General features: G+C 41.6%; 1 protein-coding gene across 1 annotated transcript; it reads right to left on the bottom strand.

Moving 5' to 3' along the window:
* Window positions 1–393: 393 nt before the first annotated feature.
* Window positions 394–20,212, bottom strand: gabra4 (gamma-aminobutyric acid type A receptor subunit alpha4). Its single transcript, XM_017437707.3, has 7 exons — window positions 19,451–20,212; window positions 19,000–19,220; window positions 18,572–18,654; window positions 14,566–14,709; window positions 13,846–13,998; window positions 7,559–7,815; window positions 394–2,238 (listed from the first exon to the last, which is right to left on the bottom strand). The coding sequence occupies exons 1-7, from the start codon at window positions 19,451–19,453 to the stop codon at window positions 1,702–1,704; spliced, it is 1,398 nt and encodes a 465-aa protein (XP_017293196.1). The 5' UTR covers window positions 19,454–20,212; the 3' UTR covers window positions 394–1,701.
* Window positions 20,213–20,497: the final 285 nt, after the last annotated feature.

The raw sequence follows: 20,497 nt of genomic DNA, 5'->3' as shown, positions 1-20,497 counted from the left end.
GATTAAAGTGGTTTTAAACGGTAGGAGCCATCAGAATTAAGATCTGTTTCTCCAAACTGAGATTGTTCAAAGACCCATCTACAACAGGTAAGATATTAATTGTTCATGACTCCCTTTAAATTTCAGCGGTGCTGAACTCATCAGGAGCTTATTCCTGTTCCCATCAGTGCAGACTTCTGTTTGGTTTATCTTAATCTGACCACATTATGCCTCATTATTGTAGCGCCGTCTTTCTACAGTAGCCCAGAAAGGTCAAACCTAATAACCATTTCAAGAGTTTATCCCTACTCTCGTTATATGGCACTCTTTTGCATTTTCCTTTCACGTTCGTTTATGTTTAGTAACGCTACAAATGTGCCGTTTTATTGATTTAAGGAAAGAAAACAAGAGGAAGAAAAAGTCACACTCCTGTTTTATTTAGTCAACTTCTAAGGTTGGTAAAAGCTGAAAGATGAGTTTGGTTACCTCTGACACTTTTGGTTAACTCCTTAAAATCTTACTTTTTTTAAAAAAAAAAAAGAAGAATGTACAATTTTGCCACGTACTCACAGTTAGAATGAAACAAAAGACTATTAACGATTCACGTCACTTGAGCTTGGCGACGTTCTGGTTCCGCATGGATGTTTTTTGGATTTGAAACTATTTACAAGAGACAAAAGTCGTATCGGGAGTCGAAGAGGTAACTAACTGCTGCTGGGCTTGGCGTTATGGTTTCTGCAAAAATGTCTGGGAGCGGTACAGATTTTTTGATCAACAGTCGCATCTGAGAGGCAACTCCACGAACGGTCCAGTGAAATGATGTCACGGGAGTCCAAAAATGTGAGTACAAAAGTGTGTCAGATGTCTTCACTTCCTGTTTTTGCTCTTATGATTTCTCTCTCTCTCTTTTTTTTTAATCACTTACACAATCACTGCCTGAAAGAAGCTTAGGTCCTACTGTTGCAAGCTCGTCTTCCCTACTTTCTTCCCGATTTATACCCAGTTCTCATCTTGGCTTTGTCAGATTAGGTAATCCAGCTCGCGTAAAATAGACGCTTTTACAAGAAGGTGCTGTACAAGAGAAGCTTTCCACCGCTGATCCGGTCCTGACCAAAGCTCTACTAAAGCCTTCGTCAAGAACCTCTCTGATCAAATTTTAGCCCGACAAACACATCAAATCTCCGACCACACCGCCAGAATCCCAAAGTACTCTCGGATCATTTCACTCCAGCACAACATACCAGTGCAACAAGTCCCCCCCCCCACCCCCACCCATAAATATAAATCTGTTTATCCTATTAAATATATATTTATGTTATACATCGTTGGTGCGGTTCAGTTCGGGGTGAACGCACACAGCCGAACATGTCGACAGGTGCAGGGTACAAAAATAGGAAAACGATCAAATCCCCACGCTCAGTGTTGGCTGCGGGCCAACAGGGATTGCGAGGCAGCTGAAGCCGATGAAGACCTTTCCAATCAGATGAGGCGATATGATTTATAAAGAGCGTCCCGGCGTGCAGCTGCTCTTATCCTGAGTCACATCATTCTCATTGTGGTGATGTATTCCCATTCTTACGCTCCCAGGACCTTAACGTGAAAAAGACAAATGCATTCTGGGCTTGTTCACGAAACCTCTGCTTGGCAAGAACCAACGTGTTCTTCTTGTCGAATGCAAACGCTCGTATTCCTTATGTGTTCCCCACGATTTAGGCGAGAGGTCTATCCATCTTTGGCCACCATCGTGTCCTTCGACAGGTAGACCACCCAGTAGACCATGTTGAACGCCCCGAAGGATACCGGGAACAGGATTCGCGCGTATTTGTCTATTTTGCTGGTTCCCCCCATGCCGGCAGCGGTGGGCTGGGAGCACGGCGTCTGCTTGGGCTCCAGCTTGTTCCCCATCATCTGAAGGCGCTCCAGCTTGGGCCCCAGCAGATGCTGCAGGGACGAGGAGCTGGCGTCCTGCCTGCGCGGCGTCCCCGCCATCACGTCTGGCGTGGAGGCCGCCGCCTGGGGCGTGCCCTTCACCAGCTGGGCGGAGGAGGAGGCCACGCTGAGCAGGCTCTCGGACTTGGGGCTGGAGCGGGACAGGGTGGAGGAGCTGCCGTTGGCGCCGCCGGCTGAAGGCCTCAGCGGGCGCCCTCGTCCCAGTCCTGAAATGTTGGTGGTGGACTGGGCCCTCTGCTGACCGCTCGGCTCCTGGTGGGAGATGTAATGCAGCCGCTTTCTCAGCGAACCGTTGGTGTCAGGCGTTTGCTGTAAAAGACGAGGAGAGACATTATGTAAATGACAAAGAAACCTTTTCAACGCGAAGGTTTTGTAAGAGTCTTTTGTGCTTTCTGGTAAGCTGAGAAATAATTTGATCAGCTGAGCAAACATCTTTAAAACTGGTACTCTCAGTGAGTCATTTGATAAATCTGAACACTCTTTTTTAAAACAGTGAATGTGAAGTGCAGGTCTGTGAAGGTCTGGATTTCTGCACGTGTAGAGAGGATTACAGAGAGTTGAAAGAAAAGGACTTTCTTTTATTTTTTGTTGGGTGGGGAGCTGTAGAAAAAGGAGTGGGGAAAGAGCAAAGTGAAACAAAACGACGAAACTATCAACTTACTGGCTTATCAATTATCGTTTCACGGTAATCTATTATCCATGTTTTTTCAGAACTAGAGGATGGCAGAGAAAAGAATAATTATATTTTTACTTTTGTGAAAAAGTAAAAAACAAACTGTTGAAAATGCAGTCATCAAGAACCTGAGTTCCTTTAGCATGAACTAGATTGAAATGAAAAATGAACCTGACAGTTTAGCATAGTTTTTATCTTTTTTTAGGTTGGGTTCTGTTGAAAGGTTATGCACAATCAATACCCTACCTGTTATGAACAATCTCAGTTTGGAGCAACAGAGTTTAACTTTTAGCAAACAGCTAGTCTGAGACCAAAGTGGCCTGCTGCTGTCTTAAAACAACTCCAATATCAGAGATCTCATCGCGGTTCATAACAACAGCTATGTTGGAAACGTTTCCCTCAGTTTCAAGTTACATGGTTGTTCCTGCAGAAATCTTAGAACGTTCCCTCGGCTGCTCCGGAGGTGCTACAGCTAACAGCTGCAAATATATAAGACTTAAATATAAAAGAACATGGCCCTGTGACACCAACGGCTACAAAACTGTTTCATGAACCGCTGTAAAAAAAAAAAAATTAAGATCGGCGTTGTTTTAAGCGCAGCAGCAACCCATTTTGTCTCAGCCCCATTGAGACTAGCCATTAGCTTGTCATTCCTGTCAAAACTAAACTCTGTTATCCAATCTGAGGTCGCTCAAAGACATATCTACAGCAGGTAAGGTTTTAACTATTTTTAATGTTTCCACAGAAACCTATTTAAACATCTCTGACTGTCACGTTTTGTAGCCCAAACACCACATCCTTCAGATCCAAAACGTGAAGCAACACATTAGTTATCATCAACACACATGTCAGAGGCCAACACAGGGGCGTGCTATGGCACTGTTAAAAGACAAATAATATCCACACGTTTCTCAGCTACATTAAAACTTAGTGCTTTGTAAACCTAAAAAAGAGGAGCTTTCAAGCCGTTAACAAGCAAGAAAACAAACAACAAGCAAAAACTTTATATGATCAAAATACAAAAAATTTGTGATAATCAGTTAATTATCAGACAACGATAAAATAAACATCACAGTGTGCATTTAGTTATAAATACAAAACACCCATGGATAGAAAAAAAAGAAGCGTCTCAGAAAGTAATGCTTTGTTTTTATTACTGTCATATTTGCTGTTACAGTCAGCTTTCACTTGGTTACAGTAGCTTTTAAATATGTCAATATTTTATAGTTTGGTGTAAATTTGTTTCAGAAGGTCAACAACGAGCCTCTTTGGTTCCTAAAAGCTTAAAAGTAAGTATTAGGTTCTGCATTCAACAACTTTCAGTTCAGTTGTTTTGTTCATATTGTTTAAAACAAAAAACGAGGTCATGTGACACAACATCCCAACATTTCTGGACACTGAAAAGTTTATGTTTCCAATGTGGCGAGCTCGTCTTGGTTCTGGTATCAGAAAATGTGTCTGGTTTATGTTTTTACACTTCAAAACTCATTTGTTTAAGAGTAAAAACTGTCCTAAACATAAAAATATGACACATAAAAGTATCTAATGTTAAAATGACATGAACTGAAACAAGAAATGTCAAGGATCTCCCAAGTGAGTGTTCGCCTTCTTCATGTTGGAAGGCGTCTTGCAGGGGACGTAGTCTTGCTTGTATTTCCTGTCTGAAAACTTTGTGAGAGTTGATGTGACTTCTGTCGTATTGATCAGAATACAGCCCCCACCCCACCCCGCCACCCCCCGACGCCCCCTGACACAGATGGCCTTCGTCTGGAAGCGGATGACGGAGCGCAGAGCAAATGTCACTTAACAAGGATTGCGCCCATTTCAGTCCAGCTTAAGACGGAAAGTCAGCGGCGCCGCGGCGGGGTGGTAATGCAGCCGAGCATCAAAGGAGCTTATCCTTTCGGGAGTTGATGTATTTCAAGCAGGGAGAGCGCGATGCCGGCACTGAGGCATTTGCAGAAATAATCCAACCCCACCCCACCCCTCCATGTTGTGTAAAAGTAATTTGATAGAGGATGCAATGATTTGTAACTCATAAACTCATGTTTGATTCACAGTGGAACATGATGTGTACAACGGTCTGTAAACATCTAGGAGCTGAGGAGAGCAGCTGCTGGAGGTTTTAGAGGGAACGTTGTCCCATTCTGCTCTGATGGAGGATTCTAGCTGTTCTACAGTCCTGGGTCGTCTTTGCTGAATATTTTCGTTTCTTGATGTGCCAGATGTCGCCAATTGGTGAGAGGTCTAGACTTCCACTTAGCCTCAGTCCATTTTAAATAATCTTTGGCTCAGAGAAGATGGTGATGTTGCTGGATGGTGTTCACATCTGGCTTCTTTTTTGAATGATAGAGCTATAAGCAGCATTTGTGGATGGTTCAGTGAACTGTGTTTACAGACAGTGATTTGTGGATATGCTCCTGAACCCATGCAGTGATGTCCAGAACAAAATCTGGACGGGATTGTGTAATCTTCTGAAAGATTCAGCCACTCTAAAGTGCTCCTTTCCATCCAGTTCTCTTGCTGACTGAAATGCTAATATTTGTAACACTTTGGTATGTATCTGGTTCTTTGTGAACCAAATATGGGTTCATAAGATTTGCAAATCTTTGCATTCCACTTTTGGTTCATTTTACTCAACGTCTCAATGTTTCCAGAATAGTCTGCTATTCCTGCAGTTTTGTAAAGTCCAGCGCAAAAGAAAAAAGCACATTAGACTGTGCAGTTTGATTGGGAATGGCGTTGGTAGCAGTACATTGTATGGTGTCAAAAAAAATCCTGAAAATGTGAAAGATTTCCATATATACATTAATGTTATTTTGGCAAAATGAGTGAGAAAACCCAGTCTTCTTTGGAGCTCTAGCTCAGACAAACATCGATGTAGAGAAGTAGAATTTTCATATCTAACCATTTTTACACAATCCCAGTTTAAGTTTCCAGGTTTTTGAAGATTTTACCCCAAAATGTTTAACTTACAGTGTGATGTGACTGTAAGAGTTGTCTAAACCTTACAGCAACTTTGCAAACAAACAAACCCTTCTCACCCTTACAGTCTTTATGCTTCTTATACAGCTTAAGCATTAAACTGTGCTCTAGGCATTTTTGTCTTCTTTCACCCAGTGTGTCTCTCACGGCTGTGGGACTTGTGGATTATTTCTCAAATACCCACGGTGTGCAGTGTGAGGACATCCAAACTCTCACCGACTTCTACTGTTTGTGAGCTCAGAGTTTTCCCATCAAAAGGTCTTTTTTACTTCGTCATACAGCCTGCATAAAACAGGTGACCTGCATGCTCAGAAGAAGACATGACGTCACATGGAGCACACTGTGTTTATGGGACTAAATGTGGATGCTACATATGTCAGCATGCTAGTTTCGTCTAGTGTTTACATTTGATCGTGCCGCTTTCCACCTATTCCAGCGCAGAATTGCACTTCACTTTATGTACTGTGGAGGAGAGAAACTTAAAATCCCCCTGAGCTAGTATTGGTACCATCCCACACCAACGTCGGTGTCATACATTGGTGTAGATCAGGGGTGGCCAATCCTGGTCCTGGAGGGCCACCATCCTGCATGTTTTCCTTGTTTCTCTGCTCTAACACACCTGATTGGAATCAATGGTTGATTAACAGGCTTCTGCAGATCATGAAGAGCTTTTTTAACCTCTGAATCAGGTGTGTTGGAGCAGAGAAACAAGGAAAATATGCAGGATAGTGGCCCTTGAGGACCAGGATTGGACACCCCTGGTGTAGTCATCCTGGGCATGGCGAAGCCAAAATATTTTTAAAAAAACAACTAGACTTGATGTTTTGCTACCCATCCGGGGATTTCAGTTCAAAACTGGAGCGTGTGGAGGTCCAAGCTTTAAACTGCATGATGACGGAGTCAATAATGTCAGCATTTGGTGTAAAAGTTAGATGAAATGAGCGTTCAGATTGAGGTTGTTTTGAGAAGCATCAGACATGTATCTGATTTAATACCACATCTGAAGGTGAACTGCAAAAAAAAAAAATCTGATTTGTCACATTCAAACTGTCACATAAATAACTGATATGGGTCACATATGGCCAAAAAAAAACACCAAAAAAACATCAAATCTGGGCCACTTTTTCCTGTGGCGTGAACATCATCTTAGTCTGACTAAAGACGCACAAAAGAAAAAAAAACAACAACACTGTCAACATGACAGCATCTATGGAGCATGTTTCTCCTCTGTCAGGTGAGACACAAGTCAGAGAGGTTTCAGCTCAGGTGAAACATTATAACCTGTTAGGCCTTCCTGAAATCTCAACGTGATGACAGGCTGCCGTTCTCGACAAAATCGTGTTAACTATTACTTGGCTTAGTGTACGAAAATAGTGATCTCATTCACACTCGCAAAAATCGTGATTCTCAGTTTAGCGAGACTCGTTCATCCCTATTGTGGACACATAAATATTAGCATGTGATGACCAGATGCTTCTGCCACTTACAGCTCAGGAGTACTGGGGCAGAAATTATTCTTTGTGTTTTTGTTTGCCTGTCTTATTGAGAGTGCTGTCTGGGAGTAATAGAGGCAGGTGTATGGTTACCATGGTGGCCATAATGAACAACTAGCAGCATCTTTAACATTTCTATTTTAATCTCTTTGCACTTCTTATGCAGTTTATTCATGAAAACGTGGCTTAGATTAACAAAATTTAGTTTACTAACCTAAATTACTATCAGGCTTTTAGAGGACATGATGTATGTTGGAATTTCAGGCAGTAGCCGCATTGTCACCCATCAACATTTCCTGAAAAATCTTCTAGTTTTCTTTATGCAGTTGAATCTGTGCAGGAGCAAAGCTGACAAATCCAAAGCAGGCCCAGCCCATGAAATCATAAGCTGTGTTAGTGCTTCTTGGGCTCCGAGTGTCATCAGATTAAAGAGGCAATTTGGGGGTAAAATAAAAAAACAAAAAACAAAAAAACTCACCTGCAGCATTTCTTCTGCGTCCTTCACCTTGACGGGCGTGGTTTGGGGCACGGGGGGACATTTGGCTGGCTTCGTTTTGGCCCGCTCAATCTGTGCGTTGGTGAAGTAGTTGACAGCAGCAAACTCGATGAGGGCAGAAAAGACAAAGGCGAAGCAGACGGCGATGAACCAGTCCATCGCGGTTGCGTACGAGACCTTGGGGAGAGAGTGGCGAGCGCTGATACTGAGTGTCGTCATGGTCAGGACGGTGGTGATGCCTTAGAGTGAGAGAACAGGAAGGGAACAAATATATCCGACAGGTCAGGCTGAAACAAACAGGAAGTTGGCTCAAACGGCTTTCTGTTAGGGCTGTAAGCAGATGACATAAACATGTTAGTCTTTGTCTTTTTGTTAGGAGAGTTAAACATTCAGTAATGCATATCACTGCCATGATACACAGAAAATTCTAAAGGTTTCATAAATGTTGCTATATTGTGTCTGTGGAAAGTGCAGCTTTCCCTCCAATGGACACGTACTCCAACATAACACAGTATTAATCTGAATAAAGAACAAGAAGTGTTCAATAACCCATGCATGTAATGTTGGTCTCATCTGCATATTTCATTAACTAAATGCAGAGGGCTAATGAAGCATACATTCCTCTCTGCTATATGAAACGTACAAAAAGGAATGTAGCACTTATTCTTCCTTTATTGGACTCTTTGTGTTGCCACTTTGTTAAACCATGCATGTTGGCGGACCGTGGCCTGTTTACACAGCAGGTATGAAGTAATGTTAGAGATTTTCTTACAGCTGTCTCTTTTTACCTGACATTCTAGCTCACATTTTTCCATCAACTCCTACGACTATGAGTTTACGTACAGATATTTTTAGCCAAATAAAACTAATCAATACAAACAATGCAGCATTGCAGCTTTCTGTATAGCTTAGAAGAACTGCAAAATCTGCCATTCTGTTCATTATCAAACATCGATCAGCCCCAACACCATGGCTGCCTGTGTGATAATGAGCAAGCAATCATTTTGCTGCCTCTGATGTGTCAAGGCATGAATTCTTTAAGGGCTCTGAAAGTCTGCTGTGCTGCATGGCACCGAGCTGTCCTTGGCAGATTCTTTCAGTCCGGTAAACTGTGAGGTTGAGTCCCGATAGATTTAACGTTTTTGTCCAGCATCCAGCAGATCTGGGTCTCATTCAGCACCCCTCAAACTCATTGTGCTTCTCCATTTCTGTGGCGTTCCAGGGACGAGTTGTTCTGCTGAAAGAGGCCACTGCCACCAGGGAACACTGTTTCCATCAAGGGGTTTACTTTGTCAGCAAAAATGTTTAAGTAGCTGGTGCGTGTCACAGTAACAGTCGCACGAATGGGGGGACCCAAAGTTAACAGCAGAACACTTCCCGGTGCCTCACGCTGACCTTGTCGGTTAGTTTTCCTCCCATATTGGATCCTGCTGTCTCATCCTCCAGAGGGAAACAATGTACGCAGGCCCGGCTGTTCACATAATAAAAAGAAAACCACCTTTTTTCATTGCTACGTATTAAAATTCTGATGCTCACATCCCCTTTTTATGCACTGTTGGCAGTGGATGCGAGTCTGCATGGGGACCCTAACAAAGCAAACTGTTGTTTTCAATCATTTTCCATCAACATTTTCAGCCATTTTAGCTACAATACTGCTCCTGTTGAGTCAGACAACACAAGACCTACATGCACCAACACTTGGCACCAGCTTTTCTTCTTTGAACCACATTTGGTATTTGACACTGTTGACCAGGAATACTCCACAAGAGCTATAGTTCTTTAGGTGGCAGAACCTGGACGTAGATATCATATTTGAGCCTTCAGAGCGCACATGCAAATCACTCATCTCTCTCCTTGTTGGCCCGGTCCACATGAGAGATGTTTTAGCGACATGCATGGAGGAAGAGCAGCTAGGTGTGAAACTGAACGGAGATTAAATGTAAAACTTTTAAAAATGGGGCTCAAAAGATGCACTGTCTCCTGAAAGGTGCCTAAACTACTATCTATCTCTCATTCTACATCACCAATGCTTGTTACTATCCAAATGTAGAAATAGTAAAAGAAAATGGACGTTGTACATCATAGAGCATAGACCACCACAACAAAACACAACAGGCCACCAAGCAAGGGTTTGTGTGCTTTAGATCTCGCAATAACAAAGGGTCACATTAGCCCCGAAATCATCACTCGCCCTTGGTATTTTTAACCGATCGCAATAATGTGATTTTGCTAAAATCGCCTTTAGAGGTACATAGGGAACAATCTGTTCTGCAGAGTCCTTGTGCAATATAAATGCACTTCATCTGTGCCCAGACGTGACCGCCATATAATTACCTGTCAGTCAAAAGCTACTGGCTGACATTGACAGGTGAACTGCAGCTAAAGGGGTGCAGACAGAGGAAATTAGCCTACACATTTAATGTACAGATGTTTTCAAAGTAAACCCGAACTTGGGCACCATCTACTAGATATAAAAGCATCAGCAAAAACATTCCACTGACTCTGACACAAATGGCACAAACAGTATGTGAAATTAACTAACTATACTGGATTTATCATATAAACTGCTTGTTAGCTTAGTTTAGCTTAAAAGCTACAAGAAGCAAGTGTTTTTCATTCACAAAGTACATTTACACAAAGTATCAGAGTGCAATGTTAGAATTGTATTTATGTTGTTCAAATGAGAGAATAAACTGTGTTTATTTAGCATTAATTACAGTAGTACAAAAAATAGAACAGTCAAGCTAGCTTTACTGCTAAGCTAAGCTAAGCTAATTGCTAGTCCAGTACAGCCACGGTTTTCTATGCAGCTGACCCAAGAAGAAAAGCATTTATGAAGCATATTAAAAAAAATCCACTCTAAATCAATATTTTAAAAGCTGCTTTTTTATTTTTCTTAGGTGAAGGAGCTCCCTCCAAAATCCTTTTTCTACTTCTATTTCTCTTCCTGACAAACTTTATTCACCCTCAAAACGGGTCACTGAGATTGAGTCATCGAGGCAAGAAGTCAAAACGCACTCTGACAACTGGGAAGGAAATCCAAATACTGACAAGCCTCTTCCCATATGCCACCCCAAACTAACACAAACACACACACTTTCAAGCGCCGAGGATAACAGCAGAAATCCGCTGCCTCTGAGACTCGACTGATGCAACAATGGCTTTGCTGCTGTGACGCTTCTGTCATGCTGGATGTTCGAGGCAATGCAGCTGGACTCTCAGATATGCTGGCTGCTGCAAAAATGGACTAATCTGTTGGTGCTTTAATATCCTGTGCATCATCGGCATGCATTTCTACTGAGGGTCGTGCAACATCACCTCTTTTTTTACTCAGCAAACAGACTTGTTACACAAACTACAAAGACAACAGCAAAATCCCATCCATCCATTTTCTTTACCCACTTTTTTTCTTTCTGAGTCGCAGGGGAGCTGGTGTCTATCTCCAGCAGTCACCATGTGGGACAGGGGACACCCTGGACAGGTCGTAAGTCCATCGCAGGGCGATATAAAGACAAACGAGACTATCATTCACACTCTCACTCACACCACGGGACAATTTAATGAACTTAACATGGTCTGTGAGAGGAAACCAGAGTACCGCAGAAAACCCACGTGTGTACAGGGAGAACATGCAAACTCCACCCAGAAAGGCCGGGAGGTGAGCCTGCGACCTTTTTGCTGCGTGGCGACAGCGCTAACCACTGCTCCACTGTTTCAACCTGGCAAAATCCCACTTTGTATGATAAGAACCTGAATGGGTGCAGGTGATGTTGCATTGAGTTTAATCAGTCCTGTAGGTTGCCAGCAAGCCCTTTATAATATTTAAGGGGGAAGCCTTGACTTGATCTTTTAGGCAAAACTGAACTGGGTCCAAAGAAGCAAAGGCGACATGAAGGGAATAAACCTGACAGAAAGCTGAGACATACAAACATACTGAACACATTTATTAGCAACCACATTTTATAACACTTACTTTTAAACAGCTGTCACATGAGCATTAAACAAATAATAAGTAAGAGAGCAAAACACATGTTAACACATATGGAGGTCAGTATGAACTGAACCAGCCTTACGAGGTCATTTAAGAAACTGCCCTTTCTTCGCACTGTTTATATTTTTTAGCTAGAGGTTATCTCAGCAGGACGTGATGACTCACAAAAAACGAATTCCACTAAATGAAACCAGAAGTGATGATACAGAACAGAACTATTTCACACAAAACCAAAGCTAAAGCCCAGCTCAACACAAAGAAAGCACTAAATAAAATAGTCAGGCTTGAAGCTTGTTGGAGAAGATGCCTACATTATTTCAGATATATAAACTGAAATAAGAACAACATTTACTGGGACCAAAAAAATCAAAGAATGCCTCTGAATGGAATCTCTGACAGAGCATTAAAGCTGAACTGAAATCAAATCTCAAAATATTGACATTTCATTTAGTCAAACACATCCACACAACATTCCAGGGACCCATTTTTCTGACCTAAAAGTTAAATAAACTGTTTTTTGCATTTTAGTCAATAATTTCCGAAGTGGGTGATTTGTGGGGCGGAAATGCGGTCCTGGGTTCGTTAAATGAGCTGTGCCCCAACCGGCCAAGAACTACTGTCTGGTTGTTTACTAGTGGAAATGGAAGAAGAAGCCTTCTTTAAACACGAAGGAATGCCAGAAGACTTTGCAGGAGTAATGGATATGCAACCATACCAGCATGAACCTGAACCGACAAGCTTGGTCAGAGAAAAACTCTTCAGATTCAGATTCTGATGATCACCAGGACTGTCATGGTTGACAAAGGAACGTGCATAAAGACCGAGTGGGGTTGTGACACCAGTATAAGACACTGCAAATCAACATAAAGATGACAGGAGAGAGCTAACGTTGCTAACTCAATGCTAACCCAGTGCTAATTTGACTCTAACTGGATGCAAACTCGTAAAAAAAGTGAGCGCGCTTCAGAGAAGCGTTTCTGAACTCTCACACCAGAGTAAACTAATCAACAGCAGGTTCAGACTGACATTTGTTTAATCACACATGGATTGTTTATATTTTTTCCTCACTAACAAACTGCTCTGAATCACAAACTGATCTCAGGCAGTCGGCCTGTAAGCAGCTCAGACTTTTTATTGACAGCGCGTGTTCACGTCACAGTTGAAGTAAAACTTCCTGTTTCTCGTCTCCTTCTCTGTGGAGATGTCCTCCTCTCCATTTGCCTTTCTTTTAAAATTAAAAATAGTTAGAACTGCTGCTGGCAAAAGATCCTGTTTTTTTGCCATGAAGCCAGTCCACCACAGTAACGAGGGTCAGAGCGGTGCTTCTCTTTGAAGTGATCCGAACCCGACTTCTGGTAGTAATTCACACATCGGAGCTCATGGATCCAAATCTGAGGAAGGATTTTATCTTTCAGGAAGCCAAAAAATTAAACTACAGTGGTATTTTCTGGCCGGTACGAACAATTAATTCCAACAAACTGAACTATATTGGACTGGTATTCATCCACTCACTGATGAATGGCTGAAAACTGTGAACCTCACTGGCTATGTGGACGTCACGCATCGGGGGGCGGGGGATTAGGGGGGTCACAGAAAAAGCCGAATACACCTGAATGGTTTCCTCAATAAAAATATATATATATATATTTTTTTTTTTTTACAACAACCCTATTTTATGATTTTCTTTCAACTGATGTAGACTTCTAAACACTTCAGTTCAGCTTTGAGCTCATTTAGTGACTCACAGTTTTCCTTTTGGTTGGTTGAGGTAGGGGTTTGTCAGTTGGTTGCAATTTGCAGTTTTGCCTCTAGATGTCATTAAATTCCACACATTCCTCCTTTAATCTACCAACAAATTCTTTGTTTCAGACAGTTGCTCAGATTACAAACTGCAGTGTCTTTTTTTTACTTTATAATTAAACAAAGGACTCAAAGACTGACAGCTGCAGAAAAACTTATTCTTGACATCTGATTATTGGGAAAGCTTTTCCAGTATTGGACATATTTGCAGTCAGGATCTCTCCCTGAGTATATCAGCAATAATTCTTATATTTCCCCAAGTTATCTTGACTTTAATCAGTTCAGTTTCATTTGGAATTTTAGCCTCAACATTAGCTTGTGATCACAATAAAGCACTGTATTGTGACTGCGTTTAGTATGTGAACAGGAACAAAGATTGTGCAGCTCGTTCCTTCAATATTTGTTAGAAATCATATGTGTGGACAGGGAGGAGGAAAAACTGTTGTGTAAGATGTGGGAGTGTGTAAAGTCTACGTACCAAAAACTGTCCGTGCCGGGACCGATTCCTTATTTATCCAGAAGGACACTTGAGAGAGGATTACTGTCATTATGCAGGGGATATACGTCTGAATCATGAAGTAACCCATTTTACGTTTCAAGTGGAAGTGAACCGTCATCACCACGTATTCACCTGGAGGGTCAGCAGGGAAAAAAGGAGCATGAATAAACAAATAATTCAAAGTTGCCAGCTGGCAGATTTATTTTAATACAGTAAAAGACAGATGTTACTTTTGATTAGGTCTTCATGCACTATGACAGCTTCTGAATTTTGTCTATTTTTAGTCTAATATAGGCTCGCTGTGCTTGCTGTTTTTCTGCTGCAAAACTAATTTGATTTTTGAATCCTTCGGTTTTTAGACAAACCAGTTGGCCCTATGAAATGACTCAATGCATGATGTTTACTTCACGGGGCTGCTGCTGTGTGCTAGTCATGCTTCAACAGACAGTCTGTCATGTTTGTGCAAGTGTGGAAGCGCCAAATCCTTCCAATATTAGAACTGAGGCTGCATCCGTATAATATTACCCCGATTATTTGTGTTGAAAACTCAGTGCAGATCTAAAGAAAATGTTCATGTTTTGTGTTACATTAGTGTTTGCACTCCCACCAAATCAGTAAAAGACCAACTAAGTTCATCTCATTCGTTCTTGTAGCTGTTTCTCTAGCAAAGAATCATTGTTTTGGTGAAAAAAAACTCACCTGTAATGGATTTAATCGTCTCACTGGAGACCGTCTGACCGATGAGATCGTACTGAACGAGGCTGGAGGACTCAGGAGGGACCTCCACCGAATGCTGAGGCCCTTTGGTCCAAGTATAGATCATCTCTGTTTTAGGATAGGCATCTGTGGGCAAACAGGGAAGCCATATAGACACGAGTCAATCACTGTATATAATAAATAATGCAGTATTTAAAAGGTGTGGAAATATTAAAAAAAAAAGATCTTTGATGCTTACTTCTGTGTTTGTGTTTATGTTTAGTCTTTAACTGAGAGAAACAGACACCTTTAATTGTTTATGGGTGCAAACCTTTCCACATAATTAGTGTAAAACTGAGTTTTTAAATGGTTTTGATCATTTTCTCCCATATCAAATTATGATTTTAGTTAATTATACTTTCCCAAATTTTAGCCATGCAAAGTTGTAAAATAAGAAGGAACATTGGCATTTCATCTAGTTTTTTAGAGTTTTTTGCCAATTTTTCTGTAAGATATTTCTATTACACTTACACCTTTACTGCACCTAATATCTATGTCTGAGCTTCTCGTTTTGTGGTTCTGCCCCCGCAACCCGTCCTCAGATAAGTGGAAATGGATGGATGGATGGATGGATGGATGGATGGATAAATGGACGGACAAGCTATAGATTGTTTTTGCTGTGGTTTAATAATGCAATCTCATAACAGAGCATGTACTGTGCAATTGCTGATACAAAACCTTTTCTAAAAATCTTCCCAAAATTTGTTAAAATTTGATACTGGGACTGTAATTTGCAACTAAATATGGATCAAGACTCCTCTTTGGTGTTACAATTACATGTTTCAAAGCTGTGGGGAAAACTATGTGTCATGAAAATATTGCCGCTTGTATTCAAAAAAGTCTAAAATTTAAGCAGCTTCCTGCCATTTTATTTTGAATTTTTTACTTTTAAATTCCTCTACCAGTCTTGACTGGTTGGGTTAAGGCAATCTGTTGTCAGTTGTGGAACAGTCATTTTTCTGCTGATTCTTCTTTTGTTGGACCAAATGTTTCTAAAAGAACGTGTGCATGCATTTGTTTTGTGTCAACGAAAAGGCAGCCGTGTCTTACTGCACCCCCTGTGTCTGGGTTAAGGAGCCATCAAAGTTAAAGAGAAGCTCTCCTATTTGCTCCTGTTAGCGTGTTTTTGCTGCGTGCATACCGGCCATTGACCGGTCTGTGTGTGCACAACAAAATAGCTGTTGTCTCTCCCTGCCACTCCCTGTGGGACCCCACATCGGCGGGATACCAACTGTTCTGCCAAATGAAATGACTCTGGTGTGTCATGGAGTGGAACGCAGTGCCTGCGTGCACAAGTCCAGATGGAGAAGTAGAAAAGACGGCCGAGAGGTGGGGGGAGAGAGAGAGACGGGATGATGGAGAAAAACTGAAGGCAAGGCAGGCAGCGAGAAAATTAGCTCACACGCACGCACACACCAGCCAGGGAAGGAAAAGCTGCATAGGTCTGCGCTGTCCTGAGGCAGAGGAAGGGATTCTGACCTTTCCTTCGCTTCAGGCCACCTCAGATTCACGGTCGCTTCCTCCTGACCGGAGGCTGGCAGCAGCAGCAGAGCGGGATGGTGAAAGGAAAGGGGGGGGATGACAATAGCCGAGAAATGTGAATTTGTCCTCTGCAATGTCACCACACTAGGTAACTGACAGCAGATTGGGCGGGTGTAAAAAAAAAAAAAGACAAGTCTTCTTCCCCTTTTCTTGCCGTTTTAATCTTCAAATCGCAGCTCTTGTCTGATAAGACTAAGCTCCTCTATTGAAGAGCCCCCTGAATCTGAGTCATTTCTGCTGACCACAAGGCCCGCTATAAACACAGATGCTGAGTTAGGGCTTCAATGTTCACAATGAAGAGTGAAACATTTCATTATTTGGTGCCAGCGTTTAGTCACGCTGTGTTCGGCTCTTTAGTGCTTTTCAGTCAAGACTCTGTTACAGTTGTAAAAAAAAAAACAAGTCACTTGATCAAGCTTTTTTTTTAAGATTTGTACAATTACCAGCTTTACAACAGACTTTGTGAATAAGTTGTGTAAAAAAAAAAAAACTGCTGTTTCTCAAATTACTTGTGAAACGTTACAAAAACAACATTTTACAAAATCTCATTAATGGAGAGAATTATATGACAAGATTAGCGTAGGATTTTGGTCAAATTCCTGTGTTTTTCGTGTATGTATTTTGTGTTTGTGCTATTTAAAATTCATTGCTTTAAACGGCAAACAAATCCCACTTCATTTGCACCTACGACAACAAAAGCACAACAGAGAAAGAAACTGTTTGGGAAGCCAGGCAAGAGTTTCAACTTGAAAGTTAACGGTGCGTTCCATTTGTCGAAGTTTCAAGTCGGAAAAATCTACCTGAAAACCCCTCAAAGGAATCTTCAACCAGCCCCGACTTCAAAGTCCAATATGGCTGAGTCGTGCTTTAAAAAGGTGCAATAGCTGCAGTGATAAACCTATTATTTTCACTTCTGTCAGTTTGTTTCTCATTAAATCAGTCACACAGTCCTGACCTGCTCTACCTCTATCAGTGAACATGTTGCGTCAGTGTTGAAGGCACAGATTGCAGATTAATTTTCTATTGCTGACAGTTGTTAGCTTGGATGCCGCTTAGCACAAAAATGAGCAAATCTTTTTGGTTTTCTGAGTTGCAACTGGACAGTGGTGGGCTGTCAGGGCCGACAAGGCCTTCTTTGAATGGCTGAAACAGTCATCAGAATCAGTGACATGCATTTGAATATAAATGCTATTTAAAAACAAACTTTAAAAAGGCCATAATGTGTAAAACAATTGCCGAATCTTCTATGTGAGTTTGCTCGCTGTGGCGAATCCTGCAAAAGGGAGCAGCTGAAGAAAGGAAGGATGTGTTGCTCTAATCCAAGAAATCTGCTTCTAGGCCTTTAGAATCAGTAGAGCAGGCTATGGTAGCTCAAAATAAATGGCAACAAGACTGTCGCTTTACCCAATCGGATTTTGAGTTGGCAACACTGGGGCCATCTAGCGGTCTGCATTTTTATGTCCTTTGATTGGCTGGTCAGAGAGCGTAGTAGTCAGAGCTAGCAAAAGACATTAGTACTGACTTGTAGTGAGCTATTTTCCAACCCATAAAGGCAGGTGGAGGAGAAGAAATTGATTTGGACTTTTCAAGGAAGCACTCGGCACTGATAGTCAACCTACACCAAAATATGTTCATCTCGGAAACACAGAACCCGTCTCCTTCTTCCTGAATGATGGTAGGACATTCCCATGGTGTTGATACTCGTGTATTATTGTTTGAACAGATGAGCCTTCAGGGATATAGAAATTGTATCCAAGGATGAACCGGAGTTGTGGAGCTCGACGATTCTCTTCCTGCTACCTTGGCTGATTTTATTCCCCATGACGTCACACAAAGAAGCAGAGTGTTTGAGGTGGGCCTTAAAGTCCATCCACAGGTGTGCCTCCAATTAACTCAGATGTTGTCAACTAACCAATCAAAAGCTTTTAAAGCCATGACTTCATCATCAGATTGTTTAAAGGCATCATGTAAAAGAAAAAAAAATCTCTTATTATTTGGACATTTTGCAAATAAAAATCAATCAGGGAATCCTAATTTACTTAAAAAAGACAGGTTTGGTCTGATTTAATGTCAAACGCTGTCTATGTAAAACATCTGGTATGGGAACGATTTATCCACACGGACTAAATTTCATCTGGTATCCCAATCAGGATGAAGGTATAAAGTAATAAAGAATTAACTACAAATCTCATAAACAATGGACATCTGAACTGTGTGAGTAAAATATCTATAAAAGTTTAGTACAGTTTCTCCAAACTGTACACTCAGATTTGTACAAATATTATTATTGTTAATGATGTTGGTTCATTTGTTTATCCCCCTATTTTGAGCTGATGTAAGAAGCTTTTTATTCTCGCGGACAAATAAAGTTTTTAGAGGACCCGTTCTGTCTCGGCCGTGGACTTACAGCTTCCAAACTTGAGGGGACACGCGTGTCCATCCATGGGGAAATCCACCAGCTTCATGGGACACTCGGCACTGATAGTCAGCCTGATACAGAACAGAGAAACAATCAAATTTACAAATTTTATTATTTTGCATAAAAAGGCAAAGATTTTGGACTGCTTTCATAACTTTAAACGTGTGGCATCTGCGTTTCCGCCAGACAGCTCACTGCTGTTTACACTGAGAGTCTGGGCTTCCTTTCTCTCTAAATCTCCTTTAATGCTATATAACAAACAAAATCTGTCACTTTTCAGATCCCAAATAAGTAGGAAAAGTAAAATATGGATTGCGCGAGACATCTCTAATCCTTTGCAGACAAAGTTTTTTGAAAGTGTCGGGAGTCGTTGGGCTGGAGGTTCGACTGTGATGTCAGCAACAATCAGTTCGTACCTCATGGTGTAAAGGATGGTGCCGTTCTTCATGATCCGGAAGAGCTTGTTGGGGGCCGTCATGTTGTGAGCGACCGACCTCTTGCCGTTCCTGAAGAAAGTGTCTGGCGTCCAGACTTTGGTCACCATCAGGTTGTTCAGTCTGAGAATCTCGACTGGGCCTTCGTACATCAGCCTGCGGTCCACCCACGTCTGGCGAAAGAACACGTCCATCGTGTACTCCTGAATGACGGGGAGACAGATGAATAACAAAACAAAACAAGCTTGAGGAGATCGTTTGAAACCAAATGGTTTGACACAGATGCTGACCAAACAGGATATTTTGCATTAGTGACCCTTTTTTCATTCTAGAAAACAAGACAGCCAGTGTACGATCAATGAGTACACCAGAAGAAAAGTTGAGTACAAACTGAAAGAGTTAAAATAATGAGGCCATGAGGGTGAGTACAAACCATTTCAACGTCTGAAACGGGCCCAAAACTTGTCACATAGATGTCAGTCTTCACCTCAGTCACGGGGCCTGTTGGGTCGATCAGACAACAAGAGTCACATTCGACCACCAAATCCTCCTGAGTTGACTAAAATGGATAGTTCGGCTATTTTGAAATGGGGTTTTGTGTTAAAGTTATGGACAATAAACATCTCACCTGCCGTAGTTGCAACTCTTTAAATGACCTCGCTCTAGAGAAGTAGAGTTCACGTCTGACAAACACTTTAAATATTAAAGAAAAGCCATAGCGGTTTGGGCAAACACTCTTCCAAAGGCCTTTATATTGCTGCCAGTTTCTGAACATGTTATGTACACAGAATTACGCGTTTAGTTGCACTCACATATGGCAGCGGCAGCAGCCAGAAGTAGCATTTTCAGCGCTGCCGGAATAATCGTGTAATGCAAAACTGATGGTAATGTAAAAGTTTATATTTAATGATGTTTGCATAAAATGTACATGATACGATGCAACATTTTGAGGATTGTAGTTGTTTTAGGATCTATTTTGGAAGAAAGCTGCTTGGACAAATCATTAGTAGTTTGTCGGTACAGTCCACAAACCCACTTCTAAAGCAGATTTGATTTTTCTAAACTTCACAACGATTCACGCAAATCCTTTCATCCTACCCTTTACACTGTAGTTTATTTTGAAAGGATTATAAAGTGAATACTATGGTCATGGGTGAGCGCAGCTTTACTGACAGACGAGGTGCATCCCCGTTCACCTTGAGCCATTGGCCTAGTTTAAAAAAATGAAGCCATTTAAAGATCCTCGAATAGCAGCGTTATAAGCAGCACACATCTCTGTACCTGAAGCCCTTGTTTCATTAGAGGGTTTTTCAGCTGCAGGACCTGGAAGTGAGAAAACCTTCATTCACTGCAAGTCTTAACCAGATGGTCATTCTTTTAATGAGTGGGTTGAACAGTTGAAGGAAAATTGTATACTTACCAACAAATTCGAGGAGTGTTTTTGCTAAAAAAAAAAAAAACCCATATGCAAACGTGCCCC

Source organism: Kryptolebias marmoratus, linkage group LG9 (assembly GCF_001649575.2).
Source record: "Kryptolebias marmoratus isolate JLee-2015 linkage group LG9, ASM164957v2, whole genome shotgun sequence".
Taxonomy (NCBI): Eukaryota; Metazoa; Chordata; class Actinopteri; order Cyprinodontiformes; family Rivulidae; genus Kryptolebias; species Kryptolebias marmoratus.
The sequence above is the reverse complement of the archived record's forward strand: the minus strand, read 5'-3'. Positions and strand labels throughout refer to the sequence as shown.